This window comes from Furipterus horrens, unplaced genomic scaffold, assembly GCF_987537825.1.
Source record: "Furipterus horrens unplaced genomic scaffold, mFurHor1.1.pri manual_scaffold_4, whole genome shotgun sequence".
In the NCBI taxonomy this organism is placed as follows: Eukaryota; Metazoa; Chordata; class Mammalia; order Chiroptera; family Furipteridae; genus Furipterus; species Furipterus horrens.
This window is the reverse complement of record NW_028327174.1, coordinates 85,530,001-85,554,403: the sequence shown is the minus strand read 5'-3', so window position 1 is coordinate 85,554,403 and position 24,403 is coordinate 85,530,001. Positions and strand designations below refer to the sequence as shown.

At 40.0% G+C, this 24,403-nt stretch overlaps 1 protein-coding gene across 11 annotated transcripts in view; it reads left to right on the top strand.

The window, feature by feature from the left end:
- The first annotated feature begins 4,520 nt into the window (after window positions 1–4,520).
- IFT88 (intraflagellar transport 88) overlaps window positions 4,521–24,403 on the top strand; it is a 148,087-nt gene continuing 128,204 nt past the window's right edge. For 6 of the 11 annotated variants that reach the window (XM_090273692.1, XM_090273693.1, XM_090273689.1 and 3 more), the window contains exons 1-2: window positions 4,594–4,649; window positions 7,204–7,299. In XM_090273692.1, the coding sequence (XP_090129818.1) occupies window positions 7,210–7,299 (90 nt within the window). In that variant the 5' untranslated portion in view covers window positions 4,594–4,649; window positions 7,204–7,209. The other 5 variants (XM_090273699.1, XM_090273700.1, XM_090273701.1 and 2 more) reach the window with 2 other exon arrangements.

Below are 24,403 nucleotides of genomic sequence, written 5' to 3'. Positions count from 1 at the left end.
GTCCAACAAACAAAAATATAAAGAAGAAATACTCATCCAGACAGGTAGCAGGGGCGGAGAGGACGCAGTGTGGTGGTGGTGGCAACAGCGGCGACAGCAGGCTGGCGGGAAGTGCAGTCACACGTTTTAAAAAGTAGGGAGGGACACTTGGGGAGTGCTCCCAACACCAGACCAGACCATAAAACTCACAGTTACAGCGCCGGAAAAAATAAACCTCATTGCTTCTGATTGTGTAAACCAGTGGGGGTTGGGAAGGAGGAAGAAACTGCCGGTCTATCAGTACAGTCAGCTTGTTTAAAGGGTCCCCACAGTGCTAGAACATCCACAGACCCACCTACTCTGGGAGTGTCGGCCAGGAAAATAGCTAGAGAGGTGCCAGCCCCATACAGAAGTGGGAGAAATACCTGGAAAGGGGGCGAGAGCTAAGCAAGCGGTATTGTTAGCTCTCGGACCCCTCCTCCACATACCTGGTGAAATGAGTCACCCCTACTGATGAATACCTGAGGCTCCGCCCCTTACAAAGTCACAGGTGTAAAAGCTCTACCTAAGACACAGAGGCAAACAAACACAGGAGCCTGTCAAGATGAGAAGACAGAGAAGTATGTCCCAAAAGAGGGAACAGATCAAGGATCCAGTGGGAGAAAAAAGCTACAAGGAGATAGCCAACCTAACAGATGAAGAGTTCAAAACACTGGTGATAAAGATGCTCACAGGCTTGACAGATGTGCTTAAGTATGGCAAACGCATAAGGGAAGAAGTGAAGTATATGTTAAATGAAATGAAGGAAAATCCACACAAAACCAAAGGTGAAGGGGAGAAAATCGGGATTCAAATCAATGATTTGGAACATAAGGAAGAAAAAAACAATCAACTAGTATGGAATGAGGAAACAAAAATTGAAAAAAATTAGGAGAGGCATAGGAAACTCTGGGACAACTTTAAACATGCCAACATCCAAATCATAGGGGTGTCAGAAGGAGAAGAGGAAGAGCGAGAAATTGAAATCTTATGTGAAAAAATAATGAAGGAAAACTTCTCAAATTTGGCGAAGGAAATAGACATACAAGTCCAGGAAGCACAGAAAGTCCCAAACAAGCTAGATCCAAAAAGGACCACACCAAGACACATCATAATTAAAGTCCCAAAAGTTAAAAGTAATGAGAGAATCTTAAAAGCAGCAGGAGAAAAGCAGAGAGCCACCTACAAAGAGGTGCCTATAAGACTATGCTGATTTCTTAAGAGAAACTTTGCAGGCAAGAAGAGACTGGCAAAAAGTGTTCAATGTGATGAAAAGCAAGGATTTCTATCCAGCAAAGCTATTGTTTAGAATGGAAGGGCAGATAAAGTGCTTCCCAGACAAGGTGAAGCTAAAGGAGTTCATCATCACCAAGCCATTATTATATGAAATGTTAAAGGGACTTATTTAAGAAAAAGATCAAAACTATGAACATTAAAATGACAATAAACTTACAACTATCAACAACTGAATCTAAAAAATGAAAACAAAATCCAACTAAGCAAACAACCAGAATAGGAACAACATCATAAATATGCGGATCATTTGGAGGGTTATCAGCTGGGAGGGGGAAGTGGGAGAAATGGGGAAATGGTGCAGGGATTAAGAAGCATAATTGGTCGGTACAAAATAGACATGGGGAAGTTAAGAATAATATAGGAAAGGGTGAAGCCAGAGAACTTATATGCATGACCCATGGTGGGGTGGGATTGCTGGAGCCAAGGGATGTAGTGCGTGGAGGGGAACAAAGGGGAAAAAATTGGGAGTACCCTAACAACATAGTCAATAAAATATACTTTAAAAAATCTTGGCAATAAGTAAGCAGTCGGCTGTAAAACAATATTGCATTATCACTGCCTTTTCTTGATAGTGTCTTTTCATATTAAACATAAAAATAGCATTTTTGCTAGTGGGATGAAGTCATAATCTTTGTTTACTGTCATCTTTTGCATAGAGGACACAACTCTATGCTTCTATGAAGAAGGCCCCTGGATTTGTAAACTTGTTAAGATGAAGATGAACTGGGAGAGAAAAGTTAAATTAAATGCAATTTGGACTAAGTATAAATATGCTTTATTTATAAAGTTCACTTGGTTATTATCATAAAATTATGATATTAATCATTAATGTTATATTTTATAACCATTCTAGTGGTTATTTGTATATAATTATTAATCACTAATGTTATGGTTATTGCTAACTGTTAAGCTCAACCTAAGTGAACTTGAATTATTAAATGCAGTTTGCACTCAGATAAGCAAGCTTTATTGGTTGTTTAAAATAATGTACACGTCCAAAAATCTTACTGAAACTGTCTGCAAACCTTACAAGTAAAAATTTTTATTTGAGTGTTTTTTTTAACTTCCATTCATTTCAACTTGTTAATGACTGTGTTTTTTTGTGGTGTGAACGGAGGTAAGGCCCTTTCATTAGAGTAATTTACAGTCCAATGTCCATTTATTTTAGAACAGATTGTAATTATTGGAAGTCTCAAGTTAATTTGTAACTTGCCAGTAAGGAATCTTACCAGCCTGACCATGAAGTGTGAGACTTTAAACTGTGAGTATACTGTCTATCCACAATTTATGGTCTAAGAATTCTCCCCAAATGCCATGAAGACAATTTCTCTGGACTTAACTTGAGCCCGTTGGAAAATGAGTGTTTTTCACATTCAGAAATCTGAATGTCACTCAACTGGCTCTGAAGGGAAAGAATCTAATACATTTAATGTCAAATATGCAAAATTGGATCTAATCATTCTTTTTCTTGCATATTTCAAAACAAAGAGAGCCCCCGATAAAACACCAAGGTAGGAGCTTGGGTTGCTGCCATGTCACACTACCAGTAACAGAAAAAGAGGGTGTGAAACTTCAGTGATCCCATTTTCATGACATTGAGTGATGATTATCCTCCTAATAAGTATAAAAAGGATTGTAAGTTTCATTGGTCATGTCATTAGCCCCAGAAAAAAACCAGTCTCAGTTATTTGAAAGACAACAAAACATTTTTTTCACTCTGCATTTTCAGTCTCATTTGCTTTTAACTTTTAGGGTAAAAAAGGGTTTTGATAATTTTAAATATTTAACAAGCAGTCACTGCATTTCATGGTATTTTTCTGTGCAGAATAGGTGAAAGGTTTTCACAATACCTAATAAATTGCTTATTACATAAACCAAGTTTTGCTGTCCTGGGTGGGAATCCATGTGATCTACTTAGGTATGAATACATACTAACTATATAATTCTATTACATGATCTGATAGTGGAAGATCAATATGCTATAGGAATTCTCAGGACCTAACACAAACCAGATATTATGAACTGAATCATATTTTCCAAAGTTTTGGCCCCAGAGAGACACAATCTTTAATATACTGGGTAGCCACAAACCTGCCTTCTTTATTGGAAAAAGACAACTACCTCAATCTTACAAACATCCTTGAAAAATAGTTGTATTAGCCCAGGTTCTCCAGAGAGAGAGAGAGAGAGAGAGAGAGAGAGAGAGAGAGAGAGAGAGTGAGTTGTGGGGGCTACCAAGCCCAAAATCAAAAAATTGACAGGGCAGACAGAAGAGTCAGAATGCTGATGGTGTCATTCAAGTCTGGAGGCAGCATTCCCTTCTTGGGGAACATCGGTCTTTCCTCTGAAGTCCTTCAACTGATTGGATGAGGCCCACCCACAGTATGGAGGATAATCAGCTTTACTCAAAGTCTAGTTTTAACGGCTAATCACATGTAAAAAGATGTTTTTACAGCAACCTCTACACTGGTGTTTGGCAGAAAACTAAGTACCATGAATTAGTCCAGTTGACATTAAATTAACCATCATAACAGTCTAGAACAAAAGAGAGATTCATAAAGAATTGTCTCACAACATGTACTTAATGTTAAAAACTCATTAATTACTCCCCCTGCCCTCCCTTCATTTATCTTTAAACTTTAAAACAAACTTTATTAAACAATTATGAATTTAATTCCTCATTAATTTTGCATTTCTTAAGCTTTACTCTGAAGCTGGTTCTAGATGCTGGGGACAGAAAGTGTTAGTTCTGCCCTCTGAGGCACTCGCCAGACAAGAGTACCTGAAAAGCTCTGATGAAGGTGTGCACAGGGTGCTGTGAGAACAGGTAATGCCGACAGGAGGAGGGGAAAGAGGAGCTGAGGCGTCCCAGACAGATGTCTCTGGATAGTAATTTTATAGGGTGATAAAAGGGTGCCGACAATCACACGGAAAACAGGATTCAAAGGCTCACAGATTATAGTGGCTGGTAGTTCATAGCGACTTAATGTCATTCTTTAGTCATCTGTTTTCTGGCTGATCTCAAATGGATTTGTAAGATTTTGGCTTCCTTTCCTTCCCACTAAGGACCCCCTCCTTACTGCTCCTCCTTTTGGGGCCCCGCGTCTCTCTTCTCTGGCCTCCGCCTCTTGACCCCGCCCCTCCCACTTCTCTATGGTCCTGTCCCCACTCCTTTCCGGCCCCGCCCCTGGCGCGGAGAACTGTGGGAATGGTTTCCTTGGATCCGCGCGTGGCAACAACCTCGCGCCCTACCAACCTGCGCAGGGTCTCAGGTTCTCCAAAACACCGCGTCGCCCAGGGTCCACTCGTGGTCGCCCTGCTCCCCTCACCGCGAGGTAGGAGAAGGGCCTGGGGCAGGGGTGCCTTGAGAGCTGGCGCGGGCTCCCCGCCCCCTCTGGGACCCGGGAACTCTGGGATTTGCGTGCGAGGGCCGCGAGCCGCCTGTGCCTGCCGAGGGGCACCACCCTCCCTGTGGCCTGCGGGGACCGCCTGTCGGCTCCAAACCGCGGGTGCCCAGTTCCATCAAGTAAGTGTGGCGGCCTGATCCAAGTCACAGTCACGCCTGAACTAGGAAGGTCGGCACCAGATTAAGAGCTTGCCATAGCAGACGAGGTGAACACTCCCTTTAATATCTGTGTCGTGTAAAGTTTGTGAAAAGTGGCCCCAGAAAAGGTGGAATTCATGAGGTGTGTGAGCGCACAGCAGCTTGTCCTCACCCTCCCAACGGTGAAAACAGCAGACTTGGAAGTGCTGTTTTCCCAAGATCCCGTCTAGGCCTAATATCCCCCTTTCTCGTCTGCCGATGGATTTCCTGGCTGTGAGCTTTAGGAGGAACGACAGTGGACGTCTTGAAGGGAGACTGTCCAGCATAGTCAGCAGAGTATAAAAAACAAGTACAGTACCTTTCACATTTCAAACAAAGGTTTTGCTGGCATTTGATTACCATCGAGGGGCCATCCTCCTCAGATCATTTCAACATTTGAGGCTTCTGATGTGCACAAAGTGCAATAGCTTGGAGAATCCAGCAAACCTGAGTTGCTACCTTTGCTCTACCGTTTTACCTGTTAGCCATTAGCCATGGGTACTTCGTTTACTGTTCCCCACCTGCCTTTCCACATCTTCCACGTTTGTATGTTCACTAGGTATAAACTGTTTTCAATCAGACTGCAGTCCAGCAGAAAGGATGGAGCTCTTGTTCTAAAAGTTACTGTTTTTAGGACGTATGTGTAAGCCAAACTGACTTAAATGGGCCTCATGATCAGGCAGCTCTTGTTCAACACAGTAGTCGTTAAAGTGTGGTCCCTGGACAGCAGTGACTGCAGCATTGGGAACTGGTTAGAAATGCACATTCTCAGGGACTGAGGGGAGGGTGATAATTTCCACCCAGAACTTACTGAATCAGAAACTTGGGGGTGGGGCAGGTAGCAATTTATATTTGAACAAGCCCTTATGTTTCTGAGGCACCCTGAAGCTGAAAATCACCCATATTGCTGTACATGTAATTCCAATGCATTATTTCTTTTACTGCTAAATAGTTTGTCAGTGCATAAATATACCACATTTTGCTTATTCATTGTATTGATGGGCACCTGGTCTGTTTCTGATTTTGGGCTATTATCAGTGAAGTTCCTGTGAACATTATACCAATCTCTTTGTAGATATGTTTTCATTTCTCTTGGGTAAATACCTTGGGATGAAATTTCTGGGTTGTAAGAGATACGTCTCTCCAGAAAGTATGCAGCCTTGTGCTATGCAAAATAGACATTTATTAAAGAAGATACAAGAAACATCGTACATAGGACAATGACATCTCAGTCCCATTCAAAGTAGTCACCTTGGGACCTCACACAGTCCTCCCAATTGCCATCAGCCGCCCTGTTATATTTTCCTGAATCTCATTGAGGATCTGAAATCTCTTCCTTTTGAGGATCTGAAATCTCTTCCTTTTCAAAGGTGATTTTAGATTTGGGAAAAGACAGAAGTTGCAGGGCGCCAAATCTGGGCTGTAGGGGGGCTGAGTCACCTGGGTGATTTGATGTTTTGCAGAAAAACTGCACAAGATGTGATGTATGAGCGGGCACATTGTCGTGAAGAAGCTGCCAATCACCAGTTGCCCATAACTGCGGACTTCTGAATCATCCAAATAACTTCTGCGGTGGAATGTTCAAGCTTAATGCAAAATTTGATGCAGATTTGTTGCTCTACTCATTCAGTCATTTTGAACACGAGGGCCACACAATACACATGTTTACTCAATGGCGTCTACCACCCCCAGTGACTAATACATTGAAGTTGTCCTTGTTCATACATTTGAATTTCAGTCCACTCTCCTTGGCTGCCAAGTTACATCAATGTCGTGCAAACACATCTCCTTATATTAACAATGACTGGACCTTTTCCAGACAGACGTGCCTATGTTAATTTTATGAAACTGCCAGACTTTTCAAAAATTGTACCATTTTACAATCCCACCAACAATGAGTATTCCATTTGCTCCATATCCTTGTTGATCTTTTGTGTTGTTGGTCTTTTTAATTTAGCTGTTTTGATAGATGTGCAGTAGTTTCTTCTTGGCACTGTCATTGACTATTACATATCCTTTTCTGTACATGATACTAAGTTCCTTGAAGATCTAGACGATGAACTATAAACCTCTCTAGTGCTTGGCACTGTCCTTTGTAGGAGTAGATTTAGAGTGAATGTGAAATGAGGTAAACGAATGAATGTTTTGACACCTAGTTTTGAGAATCTGACATGAAAAACATTTTAAGCTGTAAAAAGTTGTAGAGGTAAATTTGACCAGAAAGGTTGGTAAGTAGTTACACTTTATTTCAATTAAGAAATATTACTTATCCCAAAAGCATATTTACACTGCTGATTTTTTTCTAGGTAGAGATGATGCAGAATGTACACCTGGCTCCAGAGACAGATGAAGATGACCTTTATTCTGGTTATAATGACTACAATCCAACCTATGATACTGAGGTAAAAAAAATCTTTTTAAAATTTTATTATTTATTATTTTTTATTTATTTTTTAAATTGTTTTTCTATTACAGTTGTCCCATTTTTTCCTCCATTGCTCCCCACTACCCAGCCTACCCCTTCTCCCACAGTCAGTCCCTACCCCATTGTCCAAGTTCATGGGTTATTTATACTAGTTCCTTTACTAAACCCTTCCCCTACTTACCCCCTTCTCTCCATCCCTCCTCCCCCCTGATTACTGTTATTCTGTTCCTTGTTCAATTTTGTTCATTTCTTTGTGTTGTTCATTAGTCTCCTGTACCAGATGATATATGGTATTTTTCTTTCATTGCCTGGCTTATTTCGCTAAGCATAATTCTCTCTAGTTCCATCCATGTTGTTGCAAATGGCAGGAGTTTCTTCTTTCATTCTGCTTCATAGTATTCCATTGTGTAAATGTACCAGTTTTCTGATTCACTCATCTACAGATGGGCACTTAGGCTGTTTCCAGCACTTGGCTATTGTAAATAGTGCTGCAATAGGGGTGCATAAGTTCTTTTGAATTGGGGTTTCAGGATTCTTTGGGTATAATCCTAGCAGTGGAATTGCTGGGTCAAAGGCAGTTCCATTTTTAGTTTTTTGAGGAAATTCCATACTGTTTTCCATAGTGGCTGCACCAATCTGCATTCCCACCAACACTGCCGTAGGGTTCCCGTTTCTCCACATCCTCACCAGCACTTGTTGTTTCTTGATTTGTTGATGATGGCCATTCTGACTTGTATTAAGTGGTATCTCATTGTGGTTTTTATTTGCATCTCTGATGGCTAGTGATGTTGAGCATTCTTTCATATGTCTTTGGACCCTCTGTGTGTCCTCCTTGGAGAAGTTTTGTTCAAGTCCTCTGCCCATTTTTTAATTGGGTTGTCTGTCTTCTTGGTTTTGAGATGCGTAAGTTCTTTATATATTTTGGAGATCAATCCCTTGTGTGAGGTATCATTGGCAAATATGTTTTTTCATATGGTTGGTTCCCTTTTCATCTCGCTGATGTTTTCTTTTGCTGAGCAGAAACTCTTTAGTTTGATGTAGTCCCATTTGTTTATTCTTTCCTTTACTTCCCTTGCCTTAGGACATATATACCAGTGATAATGTTGCTACGTGGGAGATCTGAAATTTTCCTGCCTATGTTTTCCTCTAGGACTTTTATGGTGTCACGACTTACATTTAAGTGTTTGATCCATCTTGAGTTTATTCTGGTGTGCGGTGTAAGTTGGTCTAGTTTCATTTTTTTGCATGTCCCTGTCCAGTTCTCCCAACACCATTTGTTGAACAGGCTCTTATTACTCCATTTTATGTTTCTTCCCCCTTAGTCGAATATTAGTTGACCATATAGACCTGGGTTTATTTCTGGGATCTCTATTCTGTTCCATTGATCTACATGTCTGTTCTTATGCCAGTACCAGACTGTCTTGATTACAGTGACTTTGTAGTATAGTTTGGTATCAGGTATTGTGATTCCTCCTACTGTGTTCTTCTGTCTCAAGATTGCTGTGCCTATACGGGGTCTTTTTTGGTTCCATATAAATTTTTGAAGTATTTGTTCTATGTCTGTGAAATATGTCACTGGTATTTTAATAGGGATTGCGTTGAATCTGTAAACTGCTTTGGGTAGTATGAACATTTTAATGATGTTGATTCTTCCCATCCATGAACATGGTATTTGTTTCCATTTATTTGTATCTTCTGTAATTTCTTTCTTCAGTGTTATGTAGTTTCCTGAGTACAGGTCTTTTATTTCTTTGATTAAGTTTATCCCTAGGTACTTTGTTTTTCTTGTTGCTATAATAAATGGGATTTTTTTTTTTTTTTTTTTTTAGTTTTTATCTCTGATATTTTCTTGTTGGTGTACAGAAATGCCTTCGATTTCTGAATATTTACTTTGTACCCTGCTATTTTGCCAAATTCACTTACTATGTTGAGTAGTTTTTTAGTGAAATCTATAGGGTTTTCTATATACACTATCATGTCGTCTGCTAATAATGACAGTTTTACTTCCTCTTTTCCAATTTAGATGCCTTTTATTTCTTTTTCTTGTCAGATTGCTTTGGCTAGAACTTCCGACACTGTGTTGAATAGAAGTGGGGAGAGTGGACAGCCTTGTCTAGTTCCTGATTTCAGGGGGAATGCTTTCAGTTTTTGCCATAGAGTATGATGTTGGCTTCGGATTTCTTGTATATGGCCTTTATTATGTTGAGGTATGCTCCCTCTATTCCCATTTTGCTGAGAGTTTTCATCATAAATGGGTGTTGTGCTTTATCAAATGCTTTTTCTGCATTTGTTAATATGATCATGTGATTTTTGTCTTTCATTTTGTTTATGTGGTGCATTACGTTTATTGCTTTGTGAATATTAAACCATCCTTGCATCCGTGGGATGAATCCCACTTGATCGTGGTGTATGATCTTTCTAAGGTGTTGCTGGATCCTGTTTGCCAATATTTTGTTGAGGATTTTAGCATCTATGTTCATCAGCGATATTGGCTTGTAGTTTTCTTTCTTTGTGGTGTCTTGACCTGGTTTTGGAATTAGGGTAATACTGGCTTCATAGAAAGAGTTTGGGAGTTTTCCTCTTCTTGAACTTTTTGGATTAGTTTGAGAAGGGTAGGCATTAGTTCTTCCCTAAATGTTTTGTAAAATTCAGCTGTGAAGCCATCTGGTCCAGGGCTTTTGTGTGCTGGGAGTTTTTTGATTACTGTTTCAGTTTCTCTCTTTGTTATTGGTCTGTTTAGGCTTTCTACTTCTTGATTCAGTTTTGGAAGATTATATCTTTCTAGAAATTTGTCCATTTTATCTAGGTCAGTGGTTCTCAACCTTCCTAATGCCGCGACTCTTTAATACAGTTCCTCGTGTTGTGGTGACCCCCAACCATAAAATTATTTTCATTGCTACTTCATAACTAATTTTGCTAGTGTTATGAATCGTAATGTAAATATCTGATATGCAGGATGTATTTTCATTATTACAAATTAAACATAATTAAAGCATAGTGATTAATCACAAGAACAATATGTAATTATATATGTGTTTTCTGATGGTCTTAGGCAACCCCTGTGAATGAGTCATTCGACCCCCAGAGGGGTTGCAACCCACAGGTTGAGACCCACTGCTCTAGGTTGTCAAGTTTCTTGCCATACAATTGTTTGTAGTAATTTCTTACAATCCTTTGTAAATCTGTGATATCGGTCGTGATTTCTCCTTTTTCGTTTCTGATTTTGTTTATTTGGGTCCTCTTTTTTTTTTTCTTTATGATTTGAGCCTGGCTAAAGGCTTGTTGATTTTGTTTATCTTTTCAAAGAACCAGCTCCTACTTTTGTTGATCTTTTGAATTGTTTGTTTCTTCTCTATGTCATTTAATTCTGCTCTGATCTTGATGATTTCTTCCTTCTACTCACCCTGAGCTTTGTTTGTTGTTGTTGTTGTTCTAGTTTTTGTAGCTATAGAGTTAGATTTTTTATTTGAGATTCTTCTATCCTTTTTAGGTAGGCCTGTATTGCTATGAACTTTTATCTCAGGACTACCTTTGCTGTGTCCCATAGGTTTTGGGCTGTTTTGTGTTCATTATCATTAGTTTCCAGAAACTTTTTGACTTCTTCCTTGATGTCATTATTAACCAATTCATTATTTAATATCGTGTTATTCATTCTCCATGAGTTTGAGTGTCTTTGAGTTTTGTCCTTGAGGTTGATTTCTAGTTTCAAGCCATTGTGATCAGAGAAGATGCTTGATATAATTTTAATGTTCTTGAATTTGTTGAGGCTTGTTTTGTGTCCTACCATGTGTCTATCTTTGGAAATGTCTCATGCGCATTTTAAAAGAATGTATGTTTTGCTTCTTTTATTTTATTTATTTTTTTTTTTTTTAAATTTATGTAACATAACCCACAAACAAGTCTCTAAATCTGTAAGACTGTCTTATTGGAAAGACATCCAGTTGCAAGGCATTTGACATTCTCCTTGCCTGTAAATTAAACATCTTTGATGATGCACATTTTGCTTCTTTGTGTGAAAAGTTCTATATATATCAATTAAGTCCATTTGATCTAGTGTGTTGTTCAATGCCTCAGTATCCTTGGTGTTACTTTGTTTCGAAGATCTGTCCATTGTTGACAAAGGGGTGTTAAAGTACCCTAGTATGTGTATGCTGCTGTTGATATCCTTCTTATAGTCTTCCAAGATTTTCCTTATATATTTGAGTGCTCTTATGTTGGGTGCATATATGTTTACCAGGGTTATAACTTCTTGATGAATTGTTCCCTTAAGTATTATGAAATGTCCTTCTTTATCTCTTTTCATGGCCTTTGCCGTGAAATCTGTTTTGTCTGATATAAGTATTGCTACCCCAGCTTTTTTTCATGTCCATGTGCTTGGAGTACTTTTTTCCATCCCTTCACTTTCAGTATGTTTATATCTTTTGTTCTAAGGTGGGTCTCTTGTAGACAGCATATATGTGGGTCATGTTTTCGTATCAGTTCTGCTACCCTATGTCTTTTTATTGGAGCATTTAATCCATTTACATTTAAGGTTATTATTGACAGGTATTTATTCATTTCCATTTTGTATCTGTGTTCCTCTCCCTCTCTTTTTTTTCTTCTTTATCTTAAAGCATTCCCTTTAGCATCTCTTGCAATGCTGGTTCGGTGGAGATATATTCTCTTAGTCTTCCTTTGTCTGGGAAACTCCTTATTTCACCTTTCATTTTGAATGAGAGCCTTGCTGGGTAGAGTATTCTTGGTTGTAGGCCTTCCCTTTTCATTGCTTGAAATATTCTTTGCCATTCCCTTACGGCTTGTAGTGTTTCTGTTGAGAAATCAGCTGATAGCCTTATTGGAGCTCCTTGTAGGTTATTTGCTGTTTTTCTCTTGCTGCTTTTAGGATTCTCTCTTTGCCTTTGAATGTTGCCATTTTAATTATGATGTGCCTTGGAGTGGGCCTTTTTGGGTTCATCTTCATTGGGACCCTCTGTGCTTCCTGGACTTGCATGACTTTTCTCTCATCAAGTTAGGAAAATTTTCTGTCATCACTTTTTCAATCAGGTTTTCTATCCCATGCTCCTCTTCTTCTCCTTCTTGTATCCCTGTGATGTTTCGTTTCATGTTGTCCTGCAGTTTTCTTAAACCCTCTTCATTCTTTTTCAGTCTTTTGTCATTTTGTTGTATTGTCTGGGAATTTTTTTCTACATTGTCCTCTAACTCACTGATCCGATCCTCTGCTTCATTTAGTCTCTTTTGATTGATTCTACTGTGTTCTTCAGTTCAGAAATTGTATTCTTCATTTCTTATTTGTTCTTGTTGATAATTTCTATGTCCTTTTTATGCTGGTGTAGTTCTCTTTAAGTTTCTTATAGCTTCCCTGTAGTTCTTTGTAATTCCCCTGAAGTTCGTTATAGTTTTCTCTGAGTTTGTCGAGTTCCTTGATCTTCCTTATAATCGTTATTTTGAATTCCATGTCTGATTCTTTCTGGGTATTCCCTTTTCCTTTCATTGGGAGGTTGTTTCTGTGTCTCCCCATGTTGGATGCTTCTTGTTTGTTTTTGTTTCTTAGATTTATCTGCTTTGATTTCCTGCCTTTGTGGTATGAGATTCTGTATAGGAGACCTAGGGGATTCAGTAGTGCAGTCTCTTTGATCTCCTAAGCTTGATGCTCTTGGGATGCCCTTTATGTCTGGTTGTATTTCAGTTACTCTTTGGTGGAACCTTCCCTCTGGCTAGTTGATTGAGAGTCACTCTGCCCACCTTGTCTTGATTTCTTTTGTGGAGATGCTGTTAAAACAAACACACAACCCAGGCAAGAAAGCCACACCCTCAGAAATATCTCCCACCCACAATCACACTATCAACAGCAAATGAGCAAGTATTAATATAGATGTAAAGAGGTTAAGATTGTTATACTATATGAAAAACAGATTAGAATTGTTTTAACTGAAAGAAAGATGATTTTTGAGAGGGAAGATGGTAGAATAGTAATAGTAGCAAGTAGGGTCAAGGCTATGCGAGACAGTAAGTAATATTTACATTGTATGTTAAAAAAGGGAGGGAAGAATGCAGAATGAAGTGAGAAAGTGGAAGTGTATAGTATTAGGTTTATATAGCAGTAATATGCTATATATTTAGTGCGAGAGGGATGATAAAGAAAACAGACAAAAAATTAAGAAGAACAGGAGGGAGAGAAGGTAGGAAACAGATTAAAGCAAGTTTTTCCCCAGTACCACATTTGGGCGCTATTTTCTTTTTCTGGATCCACCTCTGATCAAAATTCCATGGGTTTCAAATCTTTTCCGGCTGGCTGGCTGGCTGTGAGGAGGTCTAGTTGGATTCTGAGGCTGCTATTCTCTCACTTGTGGGCCTGCCGCAGCTCTCTGCTGTGAGCCACACTTAGTTGAGTCCCCACTCCCTGGTCCTGCGGCACCCTCCAGCCCTCCTCAGGCTTGTGTAGGAACACTCTTCTGCTCCTGAGTCTATGCGCATGCCAATAGTCCCTGTCCTGCCTTGGGTCCTGTCTCTGCTCCTCCTCCACAAAAAGTCTCTGTGTTGCCTCCAAGCTGCAGCACCAGCCTGCCTCCCTGACTGGCAGAGCCTTGTTGTGCACCTGCGTGTGCTACTTGCCTGCCTGGGGTCCCTACTGAGTCTGGGGTTCTGCCGCAGCTTTCCCTTATGGGCTCCTCTCCACGGCTCAGTTCTGCATTTTTGTTTGGTGGAGCCTTGATGCGAGCGCCCAGGGTGCAGGGTTGCCAGCCCAGGATTGCCAGCCCAGGGAGGCCCTACCTAGACTCAGTTCATACAGTTTCTCACAGTCCGGGCTTTTCACTGTCTTCCCACGCCTCTGGCTGTTTCAACCAAACCTTTTGTTGACCTCTCCGGGACTTTGCTGGTCAGGGTGCCTATGGCAGGGGGAAGCTTCCAAAACAGATCCCGGCTAATGAGCTGGTCAGCAGCTGCTCCTTTCGGGTGTGGTGTGGCAAAGGTGCTGGGCTGGGAAGCCCAGCAACTCCTCTTGGAGAGCGCGGGCTGAGCTATCTGCCCTCTTTCATGCTGCTCCCACACTCCTGTCCCTGTCTGCCCTATCTGTAATCCGTACTCACGCCACTCTGTGTTTGTATTCCAAGTCCTTCCGTGATGGGAGCAAGCAGACAACACTACTACTTACTCCGCTGTCATCTTCTTCCCAGTTCCTCTACTTATTTTTTTATGTTGGTCTTTGCTAAGCAGCTTGTTCATGAACAGTTTGGATTTGAGGGTTCTGCCTTATTATGCTTTAAATTAAGTAAGCTGATTAAAAGTTTAGAAAATTGCTATTACTGAAGACTCCACTAATTTCTACCAGTAATAATACCAGCCAAAAGGAAAATCATGAGAAAGGTTATGGAAACAAATTAGGATCAATCACACTGTATTCTTCCGCGTTAGCTATCAGAATATGTGAGTTTAAAAGATTTAGATCACTAAGTATCTAAAATCAGTTTTTTAATGCCCTAAATTTGAAATGTTGTATAGAGTTATTTTAATTCTATTAATTAAATTATGTGAATATTTTATAGGAAAATTAGAAAATAGGAATAGGTATAAAGATAAATTAAAATCATAGAAACTCTTACCACCCAGAGATAACCATTAACTAACTTACAGTGCTTCTCCACACATCTTCCTATGCAAATATGTGTATATCTCTTTATAGTTTGGGATAAAGTAGTGTCATACTTGGTATTGTTTTGCAACCTTTTTTTTCTTTTTTATTAATATCCTCTTATGTCAACAAATCTATACATCTATTTAATATTTAGTGGTGTAGTTATTTAAAAGATGAAAATGTTACTAAGACAAATATTTTAAATCTTTTTACATTGTGAGAGTTAGAGTTTTCGAATTGTAAAAAAAAAAAAAAAGCAAAATACCTGTTTATAAACTTACCTTAAATTAGTGTGTGAAAAAAGGTAAGAATGAAGCTAATTATTACTGAAGCTAATACTTGCTGGTATATAAGAATTGAATATTAGCATGTAGAAGACTCTAAATTAATTTAGGAAAACTCTACTAGAGTTTTTCGTTTAGCTGATAGTCATTTTCAGATCATTTTTTCCTCAACAAAAAATGGTGATCTTTGAATCTGAGACCCAAAAAGAAAACAAAAGAAGAAAATAGAAACCATTCACTTACTCTATATGGAACAAAAATGTAGGAGATACTGATCATTGTATAAAATTTGAAAAATACAGAAGATTAGAGAAAAAATAAAATGACATAAAAATCCTGTCATCCAAAGATCACCAGTATTAGAAAAATCACCTAATGCTTTGTTGTATTCCCTTGTCTTTTACTATGCAGGTGATACTCTCCCGGCATACAAACACACACATACACACACACAAATATATAAGATTATGTAGACTCCTTTTTAAAAAATTGCATGCAAATGTAGACATTTTCCTACATTAGTAAAAATTATGAAAACCACTGATAGCTCCCCCCCTTTCCGCGGCTATAAAAGTTAGATATATAAAAAAATATACATGCTTGCCCTGGCCGGGTGGTTCAGTTGGTTGGAGCATTGTCCAGTCCAACAAAAGTTTGTGGGTTTCATCCCAGGTCAGGGTACATACCTAGGTTGAGGGTTCAATCCCCAGTTGGGGTGTGTCCTGGAGGCACCAATTGATTTCTCTCTCACATCAATGTTTTTATTTTCTCTCTCTCTCTTCCCCCAACCCCTTTTCCACTCTCTCTAAATCACTGAATATATTCTCTGGTTAGGATTTTTTAAAAAATACATGCTCATTGTTGAAGAACAAAATTACCCATAATTCCATTATTCAGAACTAAGTACACTTAACATTTGCTTTGTTGTCTTTCCTTCATGCATATAGTTTTAGCATGTTTGACTTGAACTAGTATCTACTTTTCTGTTTGCTTTTTTACATTCAACTATATCATAAGCAGTCTCATGATACTAAAAATTGAAATAAATGTAATTTTAATGGCTACATAATACTGAATATGTACAGTTGATTATAACTTTTCTGATTATGGGATATTTATTTCTAGTTTTCTGCTAGAAATGAACAATGAACAACACAATGAACAACAGTGAACAACACAATGAACAATTTTATGCATAAATAATTTTCTGTATTTTGATCAAATATTTTCTAGGATGGAGTCCAAGAAATGGAATTTAGATAGATCATAAATATAATCTTTTTTAATGTACCAGAGAAACTTCCTAAGGTCATCACAGTGTGGCTTCATTATTTCATTTGAAATGAATATTCAGAATATCAGAAACAAAAATAAGTCATACAGTAAAATAAAAATGATATTTGCTTTACCCATGGTTTTCTTTTATCTCACTTAATTGGAATAATAACTGAATTGCTTGAAACAGTTATTAAAATGTTTCATAGGTTATGCAAGTTAATCAGATCATGAAAAAGTTGTGTTAGTTGGTATTTGTAATTGGAGAATTTGTTGACAATTTTTAGTTTGTCAGAATTCATTGAGCTGATTAATCAAATTTTACTAATAGTTTAGGAATACTAGAAGACTTCTTTTTCTAAAAGATCTGCTGAAGTATTGTAATTAATTATACTGAAGTTTGCCTTTGGTTTTATACTTCATGTGAAAGTTGCTTAATTTCTATAGTTAACTTAGAATTGTGTAGCTGACATGGAAGGTTATAAAGATTATTTAAAGTTAAAATTAAAGAAGGATGTTTATATATCAAATGTTTAAACTGCACAGTATTAATTCTTAGATACTGGCAAGTAAATTAGCTCCCACATGCTTCATCCTTACCTTTTTTCATACACTAATTCAAGATAAGTTTATAAACAGTAAAAGTAAAACTTTTTACTTTGCAGCGTTTTAAAAAGTTAGTTGATACAGACTATTATTTGTGTTTATTTTTTAATAACCAAGTATATTTTTGCGTGAAGTACAGTAGTCTCCCCGTTATAGACTGAAGACACGTGGCTGAAACTGGCAATAGTACCATGTTTTTTTTCCAATCATACTTATTTGTGGTAAAGTTTAACTATGCATTAGGTACAGTGTGAGATTAACAATAATAACTAATGATAAAATAGAACAATTATGACAATATACTGTGAAAAAAGTTATGTGAATGTCATGCCAGAGGGCACCTGGGGAGGCCAAGTGAGGCCTCAACTCGATAGAGGGATCCAGGTCCCTGTCACCATCCAAGAAAGAATTTGAGGGCAAGACAGAAGGATTCAGAAAGCACAGTTAATTTATTAAAGCAAAAATATGCACTTGAGAAAGGAGCACTGGTGAAGTTGGGGAATGAGGTGCCCCAATGAGGTCTGGGTAGAAGGTTTTTATTAAATGTAGGCAAGAAGAGGAAAGGATGGTCCTCAGCTTCTGATGGCTGGTGGGATGACTGCTGATGTGGCTAGTCCTCGTCCTGGAACTTTCATGGTGATTCAGAGAGTGGAGTGATTCCAAAACTGCAATGTAAATTTATTATAATGACCCCATGGGTCACTTGTACGTCACTATGGTGGCAGAGTCTGGTTAAGAATGGTTTTTGTTCATCATAACTGCAGGAAATTGGGAGGGGAAAGTGGGGGTAACAGGTTGTCAGCAAAAATTGAGTCAGCAAGCCATGATGGAAAGGGAGAGGGATAGACCTTGAGGCCTTTCTTCCATATCTAAATTTCCTGACTCATAAATTCCCCCTGAGAGATTTAGATCCCATAATCATATGGGAAGATGAAGGGTTGGTGGTCAGTTTTCTGTAGTTGCTTCAGGCTGAGAGTGGGCATAGATTCTACCTAGTCTGGGATTGAAAATATCTTCCTGCCTAATCTAAGGCCCTGAGTTCTGTATCCTCTGGGTGTTGAAGTATGGGCTAGAATCCTTGGAGTATCATCATCTTTATGTGAAACTGTTGTAATCTAGAAGATAAGAAGACATAAACTTTATAAGAAGATTAAAAAGGCATGGACCAATTAATAAAAGAGGGAGAATAGTTATTAATGGACCAAGGAGTGCACACACCCAGATAAAAGAAGGAAGAGCCTTTTAAATTGTGTTCCAGATGACACTGAGATCTGTTTCTTGGTTATACCTGTGAGGCCAGGATGCCTGTTCATAGGTTTTTTAGTTCTTATGTTCAATCTGACCTGATTTGTTTACATGTGTGCCCCAGATTTTGTTAATGACTGTACAGATACCTCCCTGCTTGGTTAGGAGGTAGCCTAGGGCAAGTCTGTTGTCTAGAACTCCATTAGCTAGAGATTCCAGGGATTCCCAAATTCCCTGTAGTGCAGTGGTTCTCAACCTTCCTAATGCTGCGACACTTTATTTATTTTTTTTTTTTTTTTTTTTTTTTTCAGATTTAATGTGTTTTATTGATTAAAATATTACATTTGTGCCAATTTCCCTTCCCTCTGCTCCCCTCCACCCGGTGGCCCCCTCCCTCCAGTTGTCCCCCCCTTTTAGATTATGTCCATTAGTTGTGCATACAGTTCCTCCCAACCTCTGTCTATTCCATTCCCTCCTACCATGATCCCCAATTCCTATATCATCTCCCTCCCTCTCCCCACTCCCCCTCCCTGTTGACCTCCCCCCACTATGCTTCCCTTACCCACAGTTCCTTTTCCACTCTCGTTGCCTGTTTCGTTTGCCTTTGTTTCATCTCCCTATCTTCTGTTATTTAAACCAGTCCCTTTAACTTCTCATATAACAGTGGTTTGGATCTAATGAACTCTTTCAGTTTTATTTTGTCCTGGAAACACTTTCTCTGTCCTTCTATTCTGAATGACAATTTCGCTGGATAGAGTATTCGTGGTTGTAGGTTTTGGATTTTCATTACTTTGAATATTTCTTGCCAGTTCCTTCTTGCTTGTAGGGTTTCCCTTGAGAAGTCAGCTGATAGTCTAATTGGGACCCCTTTGTACATAATTCTTTTCTTCTCTCTTGCTGCTTTTAAGATTCTCTCTTTATCTTTAATTTTTGACATTTTGATTATAATGTGTCTTGGGGTGGTTCTCCCTGGGTCCAGTCTCTTGGGAACTCTCCTTGCTTCCTGGACCTGCAGGTCTATTCCCTTCCCCAAGTCTGGGAAGTTCTCCTTTATTATGTTTTCACTCAATTTTTCAAGTTCTAGTTCATCTTCCTCATTCTCTGGCAAACCAATGATTCTTATGTTGGGCCTTTTATAGCTGTCCCAGAGGTTTCTGATCGTCTCATTGTTGCTTCCTATTTCCTCTCGCTGCATTGGTTGACTGCTTCTTCCTTCTCCATATTCCAGTTTGTTGAAATGAACTCTGGATTCCTCACCATCTGTCTCGTACATGGTTTTGTTCCTTTCGTTATGAAAGTTTTTCGCTTCTTTCATATCTTTTTCCTGCTCTTTTGTGAATTCTGTAAGCCACCTGATAACAATGGCCCAGAACTGAGCCTCTGACAGGTTTCTTATCTGTTCATCTGTCAGGTTCTCTATCTGCTGCCTGGTGAGCTGCACCACCGGGATCTCTATAGTTGTCTGCCTCATTTTGACAGATGCGTTTTGTTTTCCTGGGCTGGCTGTCGGGGGCGGTGCCTGTGTACTCGTAATGACCCAGCGACCGGCGCCCTTTGGCGTCACAAGTCAGCGCCCGGCGCCTGTCTGCGACCTATTTCGCAGCCCTGTGGTGCTTTCTTTCTTTGGGGGCGGGGGTCCAAAATGGATACACACAGTTATTCCGCTAGGAGACCGGGATCCGTCCTCCCGCGCCCCTGGGCCTCACTGTTCAAGGCGATGCTGCGACTGCTCTCCCCAGCGCCCGGAGTCGCGCACCGGCAGGGGCTTGATTGGAGTCGCGCCAAGCCTCCGGGCTTTTTCGCCGCCCCGCCCCCGCCGCCGCTCCGCAGACAGCTTTGCCTTCTTTAACTCTTACCTGCCCAAATGGCACCGCTGGTTTATAACTTCATGTGTTGGGCTTCCGTGTAGCTTTATTTTCTGGAATTTCTAGTTATCCTTTGTTTTGAAGTAGTTGTATTCCTATCTGGTTGTAGAGGGAGACCTAGCGTGTCCGTCTAAGCCTCCATCTTGGCCGGAAGTCCCCTAATGCTGCGACACTTTAATACAGTTCCTCATGTTGTGGTGACCCCCAACCATAAAATTATTTTCATTGCTACTTCATAACTGTAATTTTGCTACTGTTATGAATCATAATGTAAATATCTGATATGCAGGATGTATTTTCATTGTTACAGATTGAACATAATTAAAGCATAGTGATTAATCACAAAATATTCAATTAATGTGTGTTTTCCGATGATCTTAGGCGACCCCTGTGAAAGGGTCGTTCAGCCCCCAAAAGGGTCGCAATCCACAGGTTGAGAACCGCTGCTGTAGTGCCTCCCCTGTGTTGGTAGCAAGCTCTTCTAAGGCCTGACTTAGATTGCATAATGTCTCATGATAGGCGAATTCTAACCAAGGGGTGGCTATACCGATTGCTGCTTCTACACCTGCTAAGATTAGGTCGATGGCTCTTTTGGCTCTTGTTGGTGGACAGTTATTCCTGTGCCTGTCGGCCCTAATAGACCAAGAGCGCATTTTCCCTTGAATTGGGAGTTGTCTATGCAGGGGTATGCCAAGGTCCAGAGCAGAGAGGTAAAAGTTCCTTGTGGTCATCTGTCATTGGGGAGTTGGTGTTTAAAGTGTCCACAAAACTCTCCTAGATGATGTGTGGTTTACCTAGGTAGTGAGTTTGGGACCTCATGCAGGGAACCCCATGCACGGGATGGCGAATGTGGCCTTCCTGTTAATTTGGCATCTCGGCCTCCTAGGGGCCTTCCAAGCTCGAGGAATGAGATACATTGGTTTCCAATCTTGGGATTCAGATTCCTCCCAATAAGTGCATCTTCCAAAAGGAGGTTATTTTCCTTTCTATCAAAATCGTTGTGGGAGGCAGCGCAGCACTAGGTGATGTTAGAATGACAGTATTGTGAGGTGTTAAAGGTCTTGCTTGGGAAGGACAGCAGGAGCGGTGAAACCCCCAGTAAAAGTTTGATTTGGTGTGGTCTTAATGTGTGTATCACAGGGGACGCAGGTAACATTGAGGGAAAACAAATAAAAGGGTATGGCTCATTTCTCTGGGAGTGATAATGGGGTGGAATGAAGTGAACACAGCCGAAAGGGAGTGTTTGTGGTAAGGAAATGAACCCCCAGAGGGTGAAGCTTCCCAAGTGCTTTGCAGAGCTGAAAAGGAGAATGGGGTCTAGTCTTGTTGTTCTGATGTATACTGAGGCATATTGTGCTGACCTGAGGGTGGGGATGGCAGATCCAACAGACAGAAAGATTGTTTCCTAAAGCAGTGATATTTGAAAGTTGGCAAGAGAGTGTGTCTCCAATTCCTGTAAGGTAATGGGGAAAGTAAACCAAGTAAGGCTAGAATTACTATTTTAAGAACGAGGGAGTCAGTGGCTAAGTGGGATGCTTGGCGGTGCACAAGTGAGAAGAATGAGAGCTACAAGAAACCCTAAGTAAAGAAAAAGACTTAAAACCTCAGTGGCCAAGTAGTGGGTCATTTATTTATAGTTGGAGGAGTCTTCTTCGGGTTGTTTTCTAAAGAGTAAACCGTAAGTCCTCCGGGGGTTCACATGAATAGCTGTCTTCCTGGCATTCCTGCAAAGGCCCAGAAGAGAAGGGCTTTATTCTAGAGAATTTTATCCAGGATTGTATACCAGGTAGCTTGACTGCTGTGGGGGGGTGGCAAAAAAGACTTGGTAGGGTCCTTCCCATTCTGAAGTTAATTGGTCCTTTGGGGAGCCTTCCTTCTGAGTCTTGAGGAGAACCTAGTCCCTGGGAGATATACTGGGCCTGTGAGAGGATGTGCCTGGGGACAGAAGGTTATAATTGACATAGTTTTGGAGAGCCTGTTGCACCTGTCATAGATTGATGATATATTTAAGTTTCTCCTGGACCTCTGGGTCAAAATATGTGTCAGCAGTTATAAAGGGCCTCCTGTATAACATTTCAAAAGGGCTTAGTTCTAAGTTTGACTTGGGAACCCCTCTGTGCCTTAGGAGGGCAATGGGCAGAAGCGAGAGCTATGTCTTTGAGGCCTCCTGGCATAATTTAGCTAAGATTTTCTTTAAAGTATGGTTAGTCTTATCTACCTTCACTGAAGACTGAAGCCTCCATGAACTATGTAAATGGCGTTAATGTCTAGGTCTTGGGCTCTTTGTTGGGTAATTTTGGCCACAAAGGAAGAGTCATTGTTACTTTGGAGACTTTGAGGCAGTCCAAACCTTAGAATGATTTCCTTAAGGAGAGCTTTGGTTACCTCAACTGCCTTTTCAGTCCAGGTAGAGAAGCCTCTACCTGTACAGTAAAAGTATCTATGAATACCAGGAGATAGTAGACACCATGGGAAAGGGGCATTTGTGTAAAATGTATTTGCCTATCTTCTTCTGGGAAGGTACCCCTCCTCTGGATGGGATTGGAGAAGATGGGATGGGGATAGGGCTTTATTCTCCCCCCACCCCAGGTTTATTAACTGAACAGAGAGCGCAGGCTTGATATATATCTCTGCCAATGAAGATTTTTGATATTAAAGAATTGGTGGCATCTCAACCTAAATGGAGAGAGTCATGAATGGATTTTATAATTTTTATTGATTCTTAGTTGGGAGCAGCAGTCTCTGATCTCTCATCCACCATCCTTCATTTTCTAGGGAAAAACCTTGCCTTTTTGCCCAGGTGTTTTCATCAGGGGCATAACTTGGTTTGATGGGCAAAAAGAGAGTACAGTAGTCCCTCTCAATATCATGGTTCACTTATTGCGGCCTTACTGTATCGCGGGATTTTTAAAAATATATTTAATTATCGCGGATTTTTCGCTATATCGCGGGATTTTGCAGTACTGTATATGTATGTTGTTAAAGTTACGTAGGCTTAAGAGTGTAGAATATGTTTAAGAACATAAGTAGTGTTTATAAAAGTGTGGAAACGATTAATAAGGGAGTGGGAAAGGTTAATAAGGGACTGGGAATAGTTTATAAGTGTGTGGGAAGGGTTTATAAAGCCTTAAAATATATATAAATACTAAAATAAATGTAAGGTTCCTACTTCACAGATTTTCACCTATCGCGGGGAAGGAGGGTGTCTAGAATGTAATACCCGTGATAAATGAGAGAATACTGTATATAGAATTAGGACCAGAATAGAAGTATCTGACCTGGCAACCTCCTTTGCAGCCTGTTAGCAAGGGAGTTTTCTTTAGATACTTTCATTGAGTCCCTTTTGATGTCCCTTACAGTAGAGCATGGCTACTTCTTGGTGAGGTATACTGCCTCTAGTAGCCTTAGAATCTCTGGGCCATGTTTAATAGGGGAGTTTTTGCTGTTCAGAGTCCTCTCTCTTTCCAGATGGCAGCATGAGCATACAAAACAAGAAAGGCATATTTGGAGTCAGTGTAAATGTTGACTCTTTTGTCTTTTCCTAGTTCAAGAGCTCGGGTCAAAGCTATGAGTTCAGCCTTTTGGGTCGAAGTTCTACAGGGGAGAGACTTGGCTTCTGTGGTCTCTTGGAGACTCACAACTGCATACCCTGCCCGTCTCCTCTGGTAAACAGAACTGCTTCCATCAGTGAACCATTCTACATCCAGATTGCCGAGGGCTATGTTCTTTAAGTCATGTCTGCTGGAGAATGCCTGTTCCATTGTTTCAACACAGGAATGTAAGATGTCCTGGTTCTCAGGGCCCGCTTCAGGAGTTAATGTAGCTAGGTTTAAGGTTTGGCATATTTTTAGAGTGAGCTCAGGGGAATCTAAGAGAAGGGCCTGGTATTTAGTAAGTCTTCCTCCCTTTAGCCAATGGAGTCCTTTTGCCTTAAGGACAGTTTAAACCTGATGTTGAGTTTGAACTTCTAAAGGTTGTCTTAGGGTAAGCTTAGTGGCTTCTTCGGTTAACAAGTCAGTTGCTACTACTGTCCATGGTCAGCCTGGCCATTCAGTTGCCCAGAGTCTAATTGTTTTGAGAAGTAAGCCACTGGCCTAGGGATGTTGTCTAGCTTTGGGGTTAGTTAGGAGTCTTAAGGCAATCATTTGGTTTTGTTCTACATACAGAGTAAAT